An 18,865-nucleotide genomic window follows, 5' to 3' on the forward strand; every position below is an offset into this window, starting at 1 on the left:
TTTTTTTTTTTTTTTTTTTTTTGGATTAATGAAATATTATTAGTTTCGTGATTAACGGATTTTTATCCGAATTTCTGGATGTGTAAATTGGAGAAGGTAAAAATTTAAGGAATAAGTAAGTATCGGATTAAAATTGAAGGGGAGATTAAAGAGGAGGTGATGGAATCGTGTAATTAAATTCAATTCTTCGAAAAGACGTACGTGTAGAAAAATTCTTGGAAATTTGAAGTTGGTTGAAAATTTATGAAATCACAGCTTTGTCATTCTTCGAACACGATACGTTATATTATTATTCCTATGTAAACGCTCGGGTTGAAAAGAGGGTTAAATTTCGACGGAACGGGGCAAGTTTAGACTGTCCGTTTCCCCGGCGCGATACAGCTGCCGCTTTGTCACGGTGGAAACAAGCGCAGATTTCGATGCCGCGGTATTTTCGTCGTTTCCAATTTACGGTGTTCACAATTGAATAGGTAAAGCGCGGCTTTTATGATTCCATAAGCGCGACGCGTGTTCCATTCCGGCCGATACGGTCCCCTATTTTCCCACCGTGCTAATAATCCCGTGGCCCGATAAACGGGCTAAACCCGCTGAACAACGCCAGCGTTCCAAGTATTGTCGTCTTTGATGGAACGCACCAGAGTCGATAATTGACGTTTCACGGATCAACGTCTGCCATTTCCATGCATCAAGCTCGGTTTAATTGGTGAGAGGATTTTAATGTTGATTACGTTGCTCGGTGGGACGATTGATTCGATTGTTCGAGAATAATAAATTGCCCTTTGAGATATATATATATATATATATATTTTTTATAATCTTTTTTAATCCCTTTGTTTTTTTTCTCTCTTTTGTTATTCGTGGATTGGAAAGTAGTGGCCAGCTTTTGATTGTTGCAATGTTTCGATAGAAGAGGATTAGAAAGGAGGTGATAAGAAAATTAGGTCCCTTTATTCCTAGCATTGTCACGTATTACTGAATATCTTCTGTTCGATTCCCAATTTGTTGTTTCACTCGAATACGAAAAAAAACTTTGGATCTGGCAGTAAATGAATTAAGATATAAAATTTGTGAAACTGTTTTTTTAAACAATTTTAAGTTTAAGTCTCTTTTAGGATATTTAAGTCTTTTTTGCTTTAACTTTTAATCCAACCTAACTTAACCTAACCATTCCGTTTTTTAATTTAATTTCTACTAAAGATCTAGCTTTCTCTTAAACACGCACGACACATTAATTAATTAACCGAAGTAAAGCCACTCAATGGCCCAATTTACACATCGCAATTCCTAGCACGAAAGCAGTACTTTTGCTGTTCGAACAAGTAACAAGAATGGGGATAGAAAGGGATGTTCATTTTTCAAAGCACGCCATCGTTTCAGATGGCTCGAGTTGGCAGCCATCGGCGCTGGACAAAGAGTCAGGGACCTACTTCCGGTCTTCGACAACGCGGGCTTCAACAAATTACCACCCCCGGCCAGTCGGATGATAAAACCGCAAAAAAACTGACGTTTCCCTCGACTTCTTTCATCCCTACTTCGATATTCCGCGGGATTTCTGTGTTTGAACACCTCCAGCCTCGAGTTTCATCACACTTCAGGCTGGAGATCGATTTCAGGGGATTAAGAATGGTTTTACCGAAATTTCCAACCGAAAATTATTTGTTATTGATGATGATGACGACATAGTAGAAAAGTTGGTGCAACATTTTTGTTAATTTAATCCTTTCGCGGTATAGTAAAATAGTATAATGAAACGAAGTATATGAATTAATTTATTTTAAAGTTGAGCGAAGAAAGTTTTTGTCATAGAAATAATTGCAGTTTATTAAATTATTCTTTCATGTTTGATAAGTTTAAGAATAATTACATTATGGGATTAAAATATTATATAATGTTAATTATAATACGATGAGGAGAATTATAATACTGTATTTTATGGGTTGCCTAAGTTTCTCTTGTACTGTACTGTGAAAGGGTTAATAACCAGGTTGTCGAGTTAACTCGGTAATGTACCAGGTAGAACGATCTCTGTGAGAGATTCTTTTAAAAAGAATTTGGGAAATTGGTTTTAGCACTTACCCTTTTCGTTGCCGGTGAAATTTGAGAGAATGTGGTTGTAAGTCTTGAAGAAAATATAGATCCTGTAAAATAATTAAAAAAAAAAAAAATAAATAATAATTAAAATAATAAATAAAAATAAAAATTGATAAAAGAAATTAATCGAATCAGATATATTGTTGTTATCATTATTTTTAATTTTTTTAATTTTGGAAATTTTTATCAGAATTATAATAAATCGATGTAATAAAAGTTTATTATATCGATTGTTTTAATGGTGAAAGAAGGAATAAGACAATTGAGATAATATTTGTATGATAGAATAAAAATGACAAGTATTTTTGTAATAATATAATTTTTGTATTAATATTTACAGAGATAATTCTACCTGGCTTCGAACTTTGTACGAAAAATGTTCCTATTTATTTTTTCCATTTGTGTGCAAGAATAATATTTAATAACGAATCGCTGTTCCTATTTAAACTACATATTATCGATTTGTAAAAATTTAAGGAAACTAAAAAATTCGTATATCGGAAATAATATTCGAATATAATATTGTCTAACATTTAATATATGTTACTGTTGCTAAAAATGCTTCTATATTTTACGATACATTTGAATTAAATTAATATTTTTAACAAAAATGATTTAATTTTTTCGATGTATTAACACGAATAATTGTATGGAATATAAAAAATATTCTGACATAAAGATTAAAATTCTAAACACAGAGGAGGCATTATATTTAATTATAACCTGAACAACCATACCATAGTACCGATTATACCGCTAGGCGGCTCTGAGCACGAACGCGATTCTCGTTAGCAATATTTGCAATATAAGATATAACCATCGAGCCAAGGAAGTGAGTCACCGTTTTTCCCATAATGGGAAATGGGTTCTGACTTTATTTTGCTACTTTCGGCACTTCTATGCGACTTTCCTCTTACTGTAAACTTTTTTCATTACTATAATTCTATTCTTAGCACATTGTTTATCGTTACTTGTTAAATTATCAAGTTTTAATTATTAGATATTTATATTATTTATTTACGAATAATATATATATATTTTAGAATAAATTAAATAATAATTAGAAACGTGAAGTGTCAGAATAATCTTAATTATAAAATGATCACGAATCGTAGAGTTGTAAGACGATTGAGTTCGATATTACATTTTAAAATCAATTAGAGAGAAGGATACTTAAGAAAAAGAATTACCTCGACTATAAAGTATTATGAATGCTAAAAACAAAAGAAATCATCTAGTGATTATAAAATAAAAAAAAGAAAGAAAGAAAGAAAGAAAAGAATACGATAGAAAGAAAACGTGACAGATCCATTAAAGCTAAGAAGCTAAGGAGATAGAGAAAAATCCGCGGAGGGAAGAAAAAAAGGAAAAAAAATGGAGGGGGAAAAAAGAACGGCAGCAGTATCAGGAACAAAAGGAAAGGAGTGGCTACGGAAGTGTAGAACAGCTGGCGCGAGTGGTTGACGGAGCACAATAACGATAAATGTAAAGTTTGCGTACGCATCGTTAGTACCATTTCCAGGCTTGCAATAATCGTTGCTGCCAGAGAGAATACGACCTCGCTCTTGGGGCTTACTAACTACTAATTGTTACCAACTTAGCGAAACGAAGGATCCCACGTCCGCGTGCGGCAAACTCTTCGCGCGTTACTTCCCCAGATTAAAGAAATTTAACGTCCATGCCCTCGAGACAAAATGTCTCGGGTTTACGTTAAATTCTACGGTAGTAGAAAGGTGTGTTGTTAGAGAACGCGCACGATAATAATAATAATTGTTGTGCACGCCTCGTAATAATACGTCGAAATTCGTGATTATGTTTTACTCGAGTTCGTATATTCTAACTTTGATATAATGAACTTGAAATGTTTTTAACATAAATATTATTCAATTTATGTTATATATATGTCGAGAATTGGGAAAAATTCTTCTCGATAGAGATAGATTTTTTCATGGATTTTGAAGATACTGTGCACGATTATTAAGAGATGATTACAAGAGAAATTTTCTCGAAAGTCATTTGTGCAAGGACGGAATTAGTGAAATTAGTAAGTTTTTAACAGATCCGTTCGTGATCGAATGATATAATAATTGCTTAAGTGACTCGTTAAGTGACGAACTTGTTCGAGTATCGCAAGTTCGAATGAGAAAGTGACTCGATTATATACGTTAAGTAATATTGCGTTAATCTTCTGTTTGCGGTGTTATGCTAAACCCTTCAAAGTATTAAAACTGACTTTCCCCTCGGGGAAAGCTTCCCCTACCCGCGTAATTCTATCCTGTTTCAGGATTGCAGTTCTATAGCCCCAATGATTCTACACTACTACTAATTATAACACGAATCAGATTTGCATTCTTGCATTTTTGAATATAATTAGAATTGAAAAAAAAAAAAAAAGAAAACAGAAAAGTAATAAATGTACGATATTTAAAATTTTTCGAATATTATTATTCGTTATCATATTATTCATTTTCTATAATTCCAATGATTCAGTACTACTAATTACACGTGTAGAACGCGAATCAGATTTGTATCCTTGCATTTTTGAATTGAATAATTAGAAATGAAAAAAAAAAAAAAGAAAAATAAAAATAATAAATATTATTATTCGTTACCATATTATTCATTTTCTATACCGAATCAAATTTGCATCCTTACATTTTTGAATATAATTAGAATTGAATAAAAAAAAAAAAAAAGAAAAAAGAAAAGTAATAAATGTACGATATTTAAAATTTTTCGAATATTATTATTCGTTATCATATTATTCATTTTGTAACGTAGAAAAGTTTAATTTACAAATGTATTGCTATTAAATATTTAATTAACAAGAAATTAAACTTTCATTCTAAATTAAATGGTAATTTAATAATTACAACGTCTACGAGTTTGAAACGATTACAAGAACGTGCAAAGAAAGAGATAGTAAGATCCAGCCAACAAAATTCGAGTTCGTTCATTCTCGCGGAATTATAAGATACACTCGCCATTATCGTTTACCAACCCCCTTTCGCGCGTTTTTGCGATCTTTAATCGTGCAGTTGAGTCGAGAGGGCGGAAATTAAACGTGTACTATGTCTAGCTTACACAAAAGGTGGAAAGGGAAAGACTGAAAGTGAAACGAATTGTAGAGAAGGAGAAAGAATTGGAAAGGAAAAGATAGATAAGGAAAATAGAAAAAAAAAAGAGAAAGGAAGCGAGAAATGCAAATAAAAAAAAAAAGAACCTAACAAAATCAAAACCAATTTTCATATCTTGCAGAATCTTTATTAAAAATAATAATTGCATGGAATAACATGCATTAAATAAATTCAAAATTAAAAATATTTATCAATAAACGATTGATTAATCACCTTATTTTGTGTTATTAATTTATCTGCACGTTTAATTATTAATCATCGAACGTTATTAAATCTGATTTACACGAATCGGACGAATATAAATCAACGAATTGATATCGTCCCTGGAATACGATGATTTTAAATCGTGACAATTATACAGAATACGGAAAATTGAGTTAATAGCCACCAAACGTATTCACAATAATTTGAAACAACAACAACAATTATTTCAAATAATTCTCTTATTTAAAAGAAATAAATATTTCTCCTCCAAACGTCTCCACATTTATTATTTATCCAAAAAAAAAAAAAGAAAATTATATTACACTCAATTCTACAAAGCGCACAAATCTTTCAAATTTTACCCTTAAAAGATTACATTATAGAAATATCAATCTGGAAGAACCTTCTCCCCAATCGTCCAAACGAAAATCTCAAAATCAAAACCCAAACCAAACTCCTTCCCCAACTCGTTCCCCCATTCCATCCCAAACGGTTAAACAAACAAACGAGAAGAGACACCTGAAACAAAGCGTAGGATCCTCTCTCCCCCCTCTCTCTTTCTCTCTCTCTCTCTCTCTCTCTCTCTCTCTCTCTCTCTCTCTCTCTCTCTCCTCGAATCTCGGCACGGATCGATGAACGCGAAGATGTCAAGGCATTATCGCGGAGCCGATTAAAAATGTATGCACGGTGGCTGTGTTAAGTAGGCAGATACTCTCGGCCCGGGAGTCCTTTAGCCCGGCGGATGACGCGGAAAGGCAAGTGCACGTGGGGGGTAGGGGATTAGGAGGAGAGGGGGGGAGGGTGAAAGGACGCTTCTAGCAGGCTCGAATATTGCAAGCGAGCCGGTAAGAGCGGAACAGAGATGGTGAACGCCTGGTAAGCACCTCTGAAGGACCATTCTCGGCGAGCTTGCGTTCCTAATCGCATTGGAGTCATCTATATTATTACGAGCTCGTGCATGTATAACCGGTCGAGAGGGGGGAAAGGAGACGGGAGAGAGAGAGAGAGGGAGAGAGAGGGAGAGAGAGAGAGAGAGAGAGAGAGAGAGAGAAGGATTTAGGTAAATGGAAGAGCGAAGGATGAAAAGGAGAGGGGGGAAAAGTTGGCGACAATGCTGGCTATTTAATCCTTCCTTTTCTTCTCTTTTATTTGACGATTTCCGTCTCTTTCTTCTTTATACGAGTTCTTTCTTTCTCGCCTCTTTCTCTCTTTTTCTCTTTGGCCTAGATCGAGAGGAATGCTTCGAAAGATGGGGGGAGGTGAGAGCTAGGAATCATCGAAATAGAATTATCGAGGTTGATCTCGAGTTCGTGGAAGAATTGGAGGAGATTTGCGATTTTCATTGTGTTTTCATCGAGTGTATTATAGGTTTCTTTTTTATCGAAATTGGAATTTTTTTTTGAGATATTCGCGCGACAAGGATCGTTTTCTGATCGAGGTGAATTTTATTTTTCTTTTTTTGAAATTCCTGGAAGGCTACTTTAACTACCATCGATGCCAATTTATCTTTTTCAAAGAGTTGTTCGCCATCTCGAGGGAGGCGAAGAAAACAGAAAACGAGGGGGAGAAAGAAAAAGAAGCAACGCTTGCATCCGTGAAAGTTTCTCAAATTGTCCCAAGAACGAAACGAAGCGCTCGTTGGAATTGCATTGTTCCAACTCGGATTCCCGAGTTCGCGTGACAAGGGGAAGGGGCAAGGGGAATCGGCCTCGAACTTTCCTTGGCTAAACATCGAAAGTCACGCCAACCCGAGTGTCGCGCTTTAAACCCAGCAAAATTTCCTCAAAAGGAAAGAGCTGACGGTCCGAACGATTGTCTTTTAGAGAGCAATCAGAGACGAGGATAGAGAAAAGGAGAAAAGTGGGGGAGAGAGGGAGGAGGGTTTAAAGCTTCGACGAGCTTTTTACCTTGACCGACACCTGACTTTTCGACCTACGAACTTCGAAAAATGGGGAACGGAAAAGCCATTTCCAACCCCTATTAAGGGGAAAATGGTGTAAGGCTGAAAGGTAAAGAAGGTTTTGGAATTGTTTCTCTCTTTCGAGAAAAATTTTTAATCTTCGAAATTATGCCAATTAGCATTCCAACTATAAATTTTGTGCTATAAATTTTCTCTACCAAATGTATCTAAACTTGAAAGAAGCTAGATACACGGTGCAAACTGTGCAAATGACTGTGTTAAATCGACAGAGATTCGTCCTTCTTTTTAGAGAAAACGGAATTTGTCAACAGTGGAGAACTGCTCGGCGATTCGAAAGGGGGGCACACACGGCCCCCTTCCCATATTTGTTTAATTAGTCGGCCAACGATGGCGGCGATATTGGACGTAGCGGATAGATTGCCCGCCAGGAAGACCGAGTCGTGTGGAGTCGCTAATTAAACTCGGCACGAAACTAACCCGGAACTTCCAACTTTCGTCCCGAGCGCCGGGATTTTAATGACGACTACGTGGAGTCTGTTTGCCATTTTCCTTCGCCCGCCATTCCATCTTCAATTTTCATTTCTCGACCGCTTTCTTAACCCAAAGCAACTCGTTAAAGGTTCCTTAACTGCTATCTTAACCCTAAATCGTAATTCGAATTTATAGCGTTCATTCGAATCGATTCTCGGTTCGATTCGGCTTCGAGTCGAGCCGATATTCACTTATTCTTTGCAATTTTTTAAAATTTCGCGATCGAGAATAATATCGATATATAATTGTATAATCGAGAGAGAGAAAGAGAGGAAGAAAGAATATCAGAATTATTTCGAGGAAACCGTACGATACGGTCAGCCACGAATTCTCCACGACCAATTTCTACGACCCCTCCCAAACTAATCTTCGTTCGAGCCACCAACGTTCGAGAAACCCTTCCGACAATACGATTCCTCCTACAGGGCAAACTGTTATCACGGTCTGTTCGTCGTTGTCAAAGATCGACGATCAGCGTTACCATGGAAATTCCAGCTGGTAATTTTCGAGGGAGGTGAGAGAAGGAATTAAGCGAAGGAGGGGGTGAAAAGGGAGGGTGGGAAAAAAAGGTTTCACGGATTGTTACGTACGGAAGAAATCGAGTAACACATCATCTGCTCCTTTCCTGTATACATATATAAAACTTGGAATATTTCGAGTTCCGGGTGTTAGTTTAGAATAGTTGTGATGAATTTTAGGCATTTCGAAAATTTTACGATAAACGAGCTCGATTCTCGAGATGGGAATAGCTCGAGAGTTTCGAGATTTTTACGTGTAATTATTATCAAAATTCAGATCAGTGTTTTCAGATAAAACTTTGACAAACTTTTATCCTCTACTTTTTTTAAAACGATAGAGTAAAAATTCCATTTTATTTCGTTCGAAGAAAGATTCGAAATTAGCAATTCGAATTCGATTCAAAAAATTCTCTACTCCGATATTAATATAAATTTCGTGATACCTAATACTATCGATCAAACCCTTTGACAAACAAAAACTTTGAAAAACTTTTATCCTCTACTTTTTTTAAAACGATAGAGTAAAAATTCCATTTTATTTCGTTCGAAGAAAGATTCGAAATTAGCAATTCGAATTCGATTCAAAAAATTCTCTACTCCGATATTAATATAAATTTCGCGATATCTAATACTATCGATCAAACCCTTTGACAAACAAAAACTTTGACAAACTTTTATCCTCTACTTTTTTTAAAACGATAGAGTAAAAATTCTATTTTATTTCGTTCGAAGAAAGATTCGAAATTAGCAATTCGAATTCGATTCAAAAAATTCTCTACTCCGATATTAATATAAATTTCGTGATACCTAATACTATCGATCAAACCCTTTGACAAACAAAAACTTTGAAGAACTTTTATCCTCTACTTTTTTTAAAACGATAAAGTAAAAATTCCATTTTATTTCGTTCGAAGAAAGATTCGAAATTAGCAATTCGAATTCGATTCAAAAAATTCTCTACTCCGATATTAATATAAATTTCGCGATACCTAATACTATCGATCCACCCTCTATCCAAAGAAAGAAAAAAAAAAGAAAAAAAAAAATGTATCCAATAATAGAATCGTTCTAAATTCTCCACAAGCAGCTATTCACAATCTCAATTCAAGTCTCTCATCTTTAAGGAGCGACCATCATTTCTGATCCCTTTCATCCCGATTCCTCCACGATTCCTCCCCTCCAATCCCGCGAGGCACACGAGCCGAATAAGGATTAAAGAGGAGGGGGCGGGACGAAACGCAGCAGAATCAACAATCGCGGGGACGAAAATAATTCCGTGGCATGAAAAGGGCACCGCGTTGGAGGCCGCGTTCGAGGGTTACGCGAGCCCGACTCGGATGAATATTAAAAAAGTCCCTGGCAAATTAATCGAGTTAATGCCAGGATATTTTCAACGGGGATGGAATTCCCTGGAACACACCGGTTTCCCTCTGTCCTTCCTCCTTCGTCCTTTATCTTCCTTTATAGTTCTGACCCTTTCTCGCTTCTCTCCAACGGGAAGAGCTCTATTTTTTTCGTCGAATCAACCTGCAGCCGACTGACTTCACCTCTGCTCCGCTTCTGAATATTCATTAATCTTCTCTTCTCTCTTCTCTTCTTCACGAGGAAAGAAGGAAAGAAAAGAAAAGAAAAAAGAAAAAAACGAAAGAGAAAATAAATCTACCTACCTCGAAAAGGGAGCCAACCTCTGCACCTTTCGCATTTCCTCCATCTTTTCTTTCGCATTTTCTGTCTCTCTTCCGAGCATCCTTCCAGATCGTCGTAACGAAATTCTCCACGCGTTCCTCGCGTTGATATCGCACCGGTATGAATGCTAGATTTATCCTGGATACGTGTACCCTGAGTTCGTTCTTCTTTTTTTTGGTTTTTCTTTTTTTTTTTTTTTAGAATTTTCTCTCTCTCTCTCTCTCTCTCTTTCTCTCTCTTTTTTAAGGTGGTTCCTTTTTGGAGAAGGGAAAGAGCAGTTATGAAGATATTCACTCGAGCCACAGCGACGATCGTGCCTCGAATCGCATTTGCATTTTTAGCCCCTGGTCACCCTGGCTTCTGATTTTCGGGGGACGGGGTAATTGGTTATTAGAGATGCGATTTCTTCCCGCGAATTTTAAGGATGAAACGTGGCAAACTTTTGAAAATGGAAATTGCTTGGATTTTCTTTCTTCGAGATTGTAATGACTGTCTCTCTTTCTTTTCTTTTTTTCGATAATTTTGTGTACCGGCGAGGATTAAGAGAAAGAATTTGAATCTTATCCCTTGTGCGGATAAAAATGAATTTTTTTTTTTTACGTCTTTATACATATTGTTCTTTATTGCAAACGAACATGTTAGAACAATATCAAAGTTACAAGTAAACGAAATGAAATTAATTATTCTAACCGGTATAATATTCGAAATACTATATCTATAATTCGATCAATTTCAATATCCTCGACCTGTCAGAAATGAGATTCGCGATAAATACCCCCTCGAATTCGAAATTCGAAGAAATGATATTATAACAATTATCAACCTCGTCCATCAATATTACCACAAAAATATTATTATAATAAAAGAAAAGAGAAAAAAATAATTTTCACGATTTTTTCCAAAAAAAAAAAAAAAACAAAAAAGACAAAAAGTAGCGCACGTCCACCAGAGGCATCCGCGTAATTATTCACTTTGACAAGAGGGGAGGCACGAGGCGAATAAATCGTGAACGAAACTACATCGCTCAGCAGCCAACCGGCAGCTTCAGCGGAAAATCGTTCGACGCGTTGGTTCCACCCCCTCCTCTCCTCCCCCCTGCATCCTCCACCCTCGAACGCGGTGGAAAAAGAAAATTTTCGCCGACACTCAGCGGGGGAGCCGGAATTTTTCACGGTACATCGACGCTGGACGGCGTCGCGATATGCCTTCGAGAAGGGGGTTGGAACGAGAAGAAAGTGGAAAAGTAAGGGGAAAAAAGGAATGTTTGCGGCACGGTCGCCAGAACAATCCCTCGAATTTTTCAGCAAACTTCTTCTCTCTCTCTCTCTCTCTCTCTCTCTCTCTGTCTCTGTCTCTTTCCACTCTCTTTCGCCTCCCTCTTTCTTCCTCCCCCATACTGTCATCCCCTTGATCCCGCCTGTTGAACGGCGGTTGAACTTTAATGTAACGAATGAAATTCTGATGATGTCTCTGTTGAATAATACGGTGGATAAATAGTGAAATTTATACGCTATGGAATACGTGTTCAGGGTAAAAAATATTTTTCTGTTATCATCAACGAATCAATTTGAATGGAATCGTGTTACTATTCTTACTATTCCTTTTACACGTGTTTTCTTTCTACGATTGTATCCAAGCATCCATGCATTGGCGTAGGCATAGAATTCAGAGAATTTTAATGGTATGAAAAATTTTTTATTTCTCGTATAATAGCAGGCTAATTATTTATTTGTAACGATGGTTTAATTTGTGAATGTAATTTTTGTATTCGAGTCAATTAAGATGGTAATTGTATGTAATAAACTGGATATATTAATGAAATGATTAATAGTTTTGAAAATATTTCAGCTTCCAATCTTGGATGATTATAGTTAACGTGACTTCATAAATGAAAATAATTTTTACGATTTTGAATATTCGAATTACAGCTCTTCTACTGCTATGCAGTGTGCGGTGTCAGGATTATCAACAAAGCGTTTGAAGTGGAGACGATTCTGAGCATCAGTTCTTAATTCATCGTTGGACAAATCTTCGAAAATTAATCGAGTTAAAAGTCTAAACGACTTTGAATATTTGCACAAATATTTGAACTGATTGTGTTACTCGAAGAACCACCTACCAATCTACTACAGTTTGTATTATAAGCTTTGAACGAACTAATAGTGACTGATTCTATCTATAATATGATCCGAATCCTTTTTTATTCTAATTAATTTGAAGATTCTCATATGCCTTGGTTTTCCCTCCAATCATTATTTTCTGTGAAAACTGAGAGGTTTGAAATTACTTCAACAATTTATTGGTCATAATAATAATTGCAAATTTACTCGAGCATTTTAATAAATAATTACTTAAATTATTAACTATGATACGTTACAAGACACTAGACCTTCTGCAACTGTGATTTTTGTACGAAACGAAGAATCCCTTTTGTCTCTTGCCTATGAGACATCGTACTTGCCTATGAACAATACGCACAATTACAATTAACGTTCCAACAAAATTAAAATTTCGTTTGAACGCCTGAACACTTCCTCTTCTGAACTCGAAACGGAAAGGAAGAATTGTTCTGCGAGAATAAAAAAAGAGAAAAAGGAAAAGAGAGGAGGGAGAGAAAGATAAAATTGTCCGGTATCTCGATAACGAGGCCCGTAATTCTCAGGCCCGTCTAAACGTTGGAACGCTTAAAACACGGGGCCGGTATATGCCAGTTATTACATTTACGCGATAGATCATGTTAATTGCTCGGTACAGCGAGGCACGTTCCCCCGTAACTTATACTAGCTAGCCGAGTTTGCACCGGATACGCGGCACTAATCTGCGGAAATTACGCGGAATTTATATTTCCGCGTGAAAAGGAGGAGGAATATGAGGGGGAGGGGCAGAGAGAGAGAGAGAGAGAGAGAAAGGAAAAGAAAATAAAGAGGAAAACCATAGGGGGAGGGTGAAAGAAAGAAAGGAAGAGGGAGGAGGAGGGAACGAGGTTCCAACGTGTTCTCTCCATTTATGAAAACGTTCCACGGAGAATTTTTATTCCAAGACCCTCCCCTCCTCTCGACCCTATCCACCCCGTGTCATTAAGAATTTACGTAACGATAAGCCGTTCCTAAGCGCTCACCTTATTTCGAACCGCGTGATTTTGGCAGGATTGTCCCTCTGTGGGAGGAAGGGTTTAATTAAAAACGGGTTTTCGGTTGAACCCGTTCGTTGAACTTTACGCGAAAACTGAGTAGGTCGGCGCATGACAGAGGGATTATGGTCGAGCGGATCACTGCGGTTTCCTGATGTGTGAGAAGGTTGGTATTTTAATTGGATAAGGTTTTTCTTTTCCTTTCTTTCTTCTGGATGAGAATCGCGCCCCTTCTTTTCCTCCGTGGAAAGGAATAGAGGAAGCTCGAGTGTATGGAATATCAGGGAGGAGATTATGGAGTGAGGGATGTTTGTTGAAAATGAAAAAAGCATTGGAAAATGAATATTTTATGACAAGTTTCGTATTTGAACTCTGTATTATATTTTGTATGCGTAAAAAATAAATATTGGTGATTTGGAAATTTCACGACGTTGAATCTATTATCTTTTTATTAGTAATATTAATATATAGGAATAAGATCCCTTCTTGTTGTCCAGAGAGTTCAGTTCTCCTCGCTCGAGTATTTTGCTAATTTCCAAAATTGCACGAAGATTGCAAACGCATACGTCTGCAAACGCATACACGCCCCCCTCCCCACACCCCCGTGCTTGCCACTCCCGAGAAATATCGTCCCACTTCCCTTGAAATTACATCATTAATTTCGTCTCGTGATTATTATGCACGCACGAGCGCGTATCGTGTAATTAATATGCGAAAATATTTTGTATAAAAACGTGATAAAACTTATCTCTGGGATTGGGATTATTAAACTTAATCACGTAAAAATACGAAAAAAATATTTATACGTTTAGATATTGTATAATTAGATATCATATAAATAGTTATTATATAATTATTCGTTTCATTAATCATTCGCCCTTAAAAATCTCTAATCTATTATCTTGAGTTAAATAATGAAAGGGAGAGCATATAAAATTTCGCGAAATTTATTTTTCTTTTGACGAGACACGCACGAAAATATCCTGTTTTCTCTTTTTTTCCTTTCTTTTCTTTTCCTCGCGAAATTACGGGGCCAGTCTTTACGCGAGGACACACCGCGAAGGATTTCATTACATTTAGGCGAATAAAAGCTCGGGCCGCGCCTCTCCTCATTTAAACAATTTACTTTAATTTCGAAGAGAATTACGACACGGGCCGAACCCCGTGGCATTAATTGCTTCGCAAAACCCTCGGTAATGTTTAATTATCACGGTACCTTTAGGCGTTAACGCATCGTGTATTAAGATACACGATGCACCAATTTGAAAGGGACTATTAAAAAAGAGAGAGAGAGAGAGAGAGAAATTACTATTCTTTATTCCTCGATGAAACAAATACACGAATAAATGCGAACGATTTCTTAATTCCATTTCCAATTTTATTGATTTCCAAGATTTATGCTCAGCTATTATTATTTCATAGATATTTATTATATTTATTCCATGGAGCAAAAAATTATTATTACGTTACCATTTTCGAGCAAGCATTAACGAGCAACGGTACCATTCGAGATTATTTCGTATATCGTTTTTCAGTCGCAATAAGCTCACGCGTAGCAACGAAGCCAGCCTCTGGATTATCATCGAACGAACGTAAATCCATTGTTAATTATGAACGAGTCCCGAGGAAAGTAACGTGTCACGCGACGATGGGGGATGACAACGGTTATTCCGCATAGCGGCATCACGTGTAAAACGCACGTGCATGCCTCCTACGTTGACGAACAATTAATAATCTCACGGCTATACCTCGAGGCTGTCTATAATTACGCGCACGAAATGTGGCGTGAAAAGGAAGGAAAAAATAATCAAAAATTGTTATATATATATATATATATATATTTGTGTTAATTATTAAAGATATGTCGTTCGTTACTGCAAATGCGATTTTTCATCATTGAAATAATAAATGAAATATATGTGTTTTTTTTAATTATTATATATATATAATAATATTATTATATATATATGGAAAAATATTGTTACGATTCTATATGCTGTATGTTAACAACAAATATATTATTATACAAATATATATTACAAATATATATTAAATGTATTTATACGAATTTGGTTTTGTACTTTGGTTACAAAATGGATGCTTGACGAAACAAACAAAAGCATTGGTACAGACAGTAACTCGTTGGACACCTGCTAATTTTAAACGAAATGCTCATTATTGTTCTGTCACAAACAGTTATTAGCCATTGTAATACGGATCTAAAGGAGGAGTACGTGGAAAATTAATGAATATCATTAACCAGCCACACGTATTTGCCACGTTATATGAATATAAACGTGAAAGTTATTTCTTTCAGTGTCCGTTAATCTAAATTTCCTAACCTCTTTTATCTTTTAACTCAACGCGTGTGTTTATTTATTATAATTCTTCTAATTGTCGTAATTAGTCGAAATTTTTCAACTATTGTTGATTTTAATTTGTTCATTAAAAAAAAAATAGCAATTATCTTTATTGTAATTTTGAACGATACACTTTTCTAATTTCTTTCTAATCCATGAATGTTGAACGAACTTCTCATCGCAACATTAATATGAGAAAAATTTCAAGAATTTTTATACGAGACACAATTAATCGAGAAAATGAAATTTCAGCTTTCGAAAACATTTCAGATATTACGAGAGAATTTCTGGATGAAATAAATTTGAATTCTGATTTTCTTTCAATTCCCGACGCAGCCGTTTCCTATCTACCGTGCGATTAATTAATTATTAACAAAATTTCGACTGATATCGAGTGCGAGCACACGCACGTTGGTTCACAGGGACGATTAATTATGCCTCATCGCGTTACACTCCCGTGCACCTGTACCTACACGGCTGGCCCTTAGCCCTCGATGCGCCTATATGAATTATTCCACTATGATGCATGCAAATACGTACACCGCGGGGCCGCCGCCTTCCTATCTAAAATCTATATTTGATGATGGCCATGTGAAATCGGCCGTGATTTTATGAAATCGAAAATCTCGAAAATTGATACCGCCGCTCCCAGATCCACGTGTACACGTAGATTATGGGTTATAAATGAATTTCGTGAGATGGAAAATAAATATAAAAAAAAAAAAAAAAAAAAAAAAAAATGTAGAAACGTGAATATTGCCGTGTCATTTGATATATATCTTTCTACGTTTTCCACGTTTATTATTCGTAATATTCTATGCTAATTTTTCCAAGTATTTTATTATCTCTTGCTCAACAAACGAAATGCAAGAGATGCAATTTTTCTAAAACGAAGGAATAATTGTTAATTAAAGTTGGAAATTTTCTATGCGTTTCTTGCCGAGGATTGATATTATCGTGGGGCGATGTTTGTCGCGACTTGCTTACGCAGTCCAAAGTAAACGAACTTCTCCATCACGTGGTACGTGCACGTGTCCATGCGTGCAAACACATAACGGGGGACCATTAATTATCCCCTGGCTGTTGCGTGGCTGTGTGCAGCTGCGGATGGATTGATCAACCCTTAACTTGCAATGTATCAATACGCATCATTGCCACACTGCTCAAGTGGCAAGTATACCTGTGCATTCGTTGGTAAGTAAATTTGACAAATTGTTATATTCGAGTGTTCTCGTCAATTATTAATTTCATAGCAGTCATGGGGCATGTTTTGAGATATTGAACCTTAAAGAGTGAAATATTATAGTTACAAATTACTATATTTCTAAGTAATCTTTGGATTACATAATAAATTGGTAAATAAATTTGATAAACTGTTATTTTCGAGTCAATTATTAATTTCATGGCTCATGTTTTGAGATATTGAATCCTAAAGAGTGAAATTATAGTTACAAATTACTATATTTCTAAATAATCTTTGGATTACATAATAAATTGGTAAATGAATTTGATAAACTGTTATTTTTGAGTCAGTTATTAATTTCATGGCTCATGTTTTGAGATATTGAATCCTAAAGAGTGAAATTATAGTTACAAATTACTATATTTCTAAGTAATCTTTGGATTACATAATAAATTGGTAAGTAAATTTGACAAATTGTTATTTTTGTATCAATTATTAATTTTACAGTATTCATGATGCATGTTTTGAGATATTAAACGCTAAAGAGTAAAATTATAGTTATAAATTGCTATATTTCTAAAGCAATGTTTAGATCGCATAATAAACTGGTAAATAAAATTGTCATTTTCGAATGTCCTCGCCAACTATTAATTTCATAGCATGCATGTTTGATTTTGAGATCTCTATTGAACGCTAAAGAGTAAAATTATAGTTATAAATTGCTATATTTCTAAAGCAATCTTTGGATTAATAATAAATTTAATAAACTGTTATTTTCAAGTCATCTATTAATTTCATAGCATTCATAGCACATGTTTGATTTTGAGATACTCTATTGAACGCTAAAGAGTAAAATTATAGTTATAAATTGCTATATTTCTAAAGCAATCTTTGGATTACATAATAAATTGGTAAAAAAATTTGATAAACTGTTATTTTCAAGTCAACTATTAATTTCATAGCATTCATGGCACATATTTTGAGACATATTGAACACAAAATAGTGAAATTATAGTTATTATATTAAATTACCATAAATTACTATAATATACTAAATTAAATTACTATATTTCTAAAGCAATCCTTGGATTAAATAATTAATATAAAATTTCAAAAAATTAATTTATAATTAATATTAAACGCAGGTTCGTATAATTAATTATCACCTGATCGTCTTACGATTCCGTGCATTTACATACAAACCGATCAGCGAGCTGTCTATTCCCGATTCTCGCCAATATACGCGCATCCAACATCTCCTCGTGTGTGAATAGGATACACACATCGTGGGAGCACAGGTGTACGTCTCAAGTGGAGAACACAACTTGGAGGAGTTTCAGAATTATTAATTAATTATCCCTCGAAAAGATTGATGAATGGATCGATTCTAATTAATCACAGTCGATCTAATCGTTAAAAGAAAACAAATTTGTAAATTTTTTTTCTCTCCACAATTTTTCAATCCCCTTCACCGTTACTTATACCGAATATTATTATCGAATGTTATCATCGTGCCCAACGAGAGGACCCACTTTTATAATAATTACCCTCAAACACTATCCGACTACCAAGCTCTCTCGTTCCACGAGAAGAGAATTTAACGCGTGTCTCTACCTAAGGAAGAGCTACACAGCTTGGTGAAGTTTCAGAAATAATTACTGCTCGACATTGTCGACAATGGAGAGACTCCTGTAATTTATGATTGACGTGTTAAAGCAAAGACACAAGCTTTGTCTCAAATTTTGGGCGGATCGTTCATTAGCGGAACACCATGTAAATAAATAAGGAAAGAAGATTTCTCGTTGCCTCGTCTCCCTCCTAGTTACAAAGTTCGTAACCTTTGTAATTAATTACATCGAATAAAGATATCCCCTATATACTACTTTCTAATTGACCTCTCACGTCATTCTAATCGAACGTCTATATACACATATATACGTGTGTGTGTATGTGAACAGTGATGAATCGCCAGTGTGTTATTCGCGTTCGTATTTAATTCCTCGTTAATGGCCTTACATGCATGTTTTTTTTTTTGCGTTTTATTCACGTGTTGACAAAGGATCGATTCTAAAGGCGAAAATAAATAAAAATGAAGGTTGGAGAA

At 35.5% G+C, this 18,865-nt stretch overlaps 1 protein-coding gene across 1 annotated transcript in view; it reads left to right on the forward strand.

Annotated features, from left to right (window-relative positions):
* Positions 1–2,626, forward strand: part of LOC122712137 — a 5,943-nt gene extending 3,317 nt beyond the window's left edge. The window contains exon 5 of the mRNA XM_043931538.1: positions 1,378–2,626. Within this exon, the coding sequence (XP_043787473.1) occupies positions 1,378–1,504 (127 nt within the window). The 3' untranslated portion in view covers positions 1,505–2,626. The remainder of the gene's footprint in view (positions 1–1,377) is intronic.
* Positions 2,627–18,865: the final 16,239 nt, after the last annotated feature.

The sequence above is a fragment of the Apis laboriosa genome, unplaced genomic scaffold (genome assembly GCF_014066325.1).
Source record: "Apis laboriosa isolate Shangri-la unplaced genomic scaffold, ASM1406632v1 scaffold19_cov150, whole genome shotgun sequence".
Taxonomy (NCBI): domain Eukaryota; kingdom Metazoa; phylum Arthropoda; class Insecta; order Hymenoptera; family Apidae; genus Apis; species Apis laboriosa.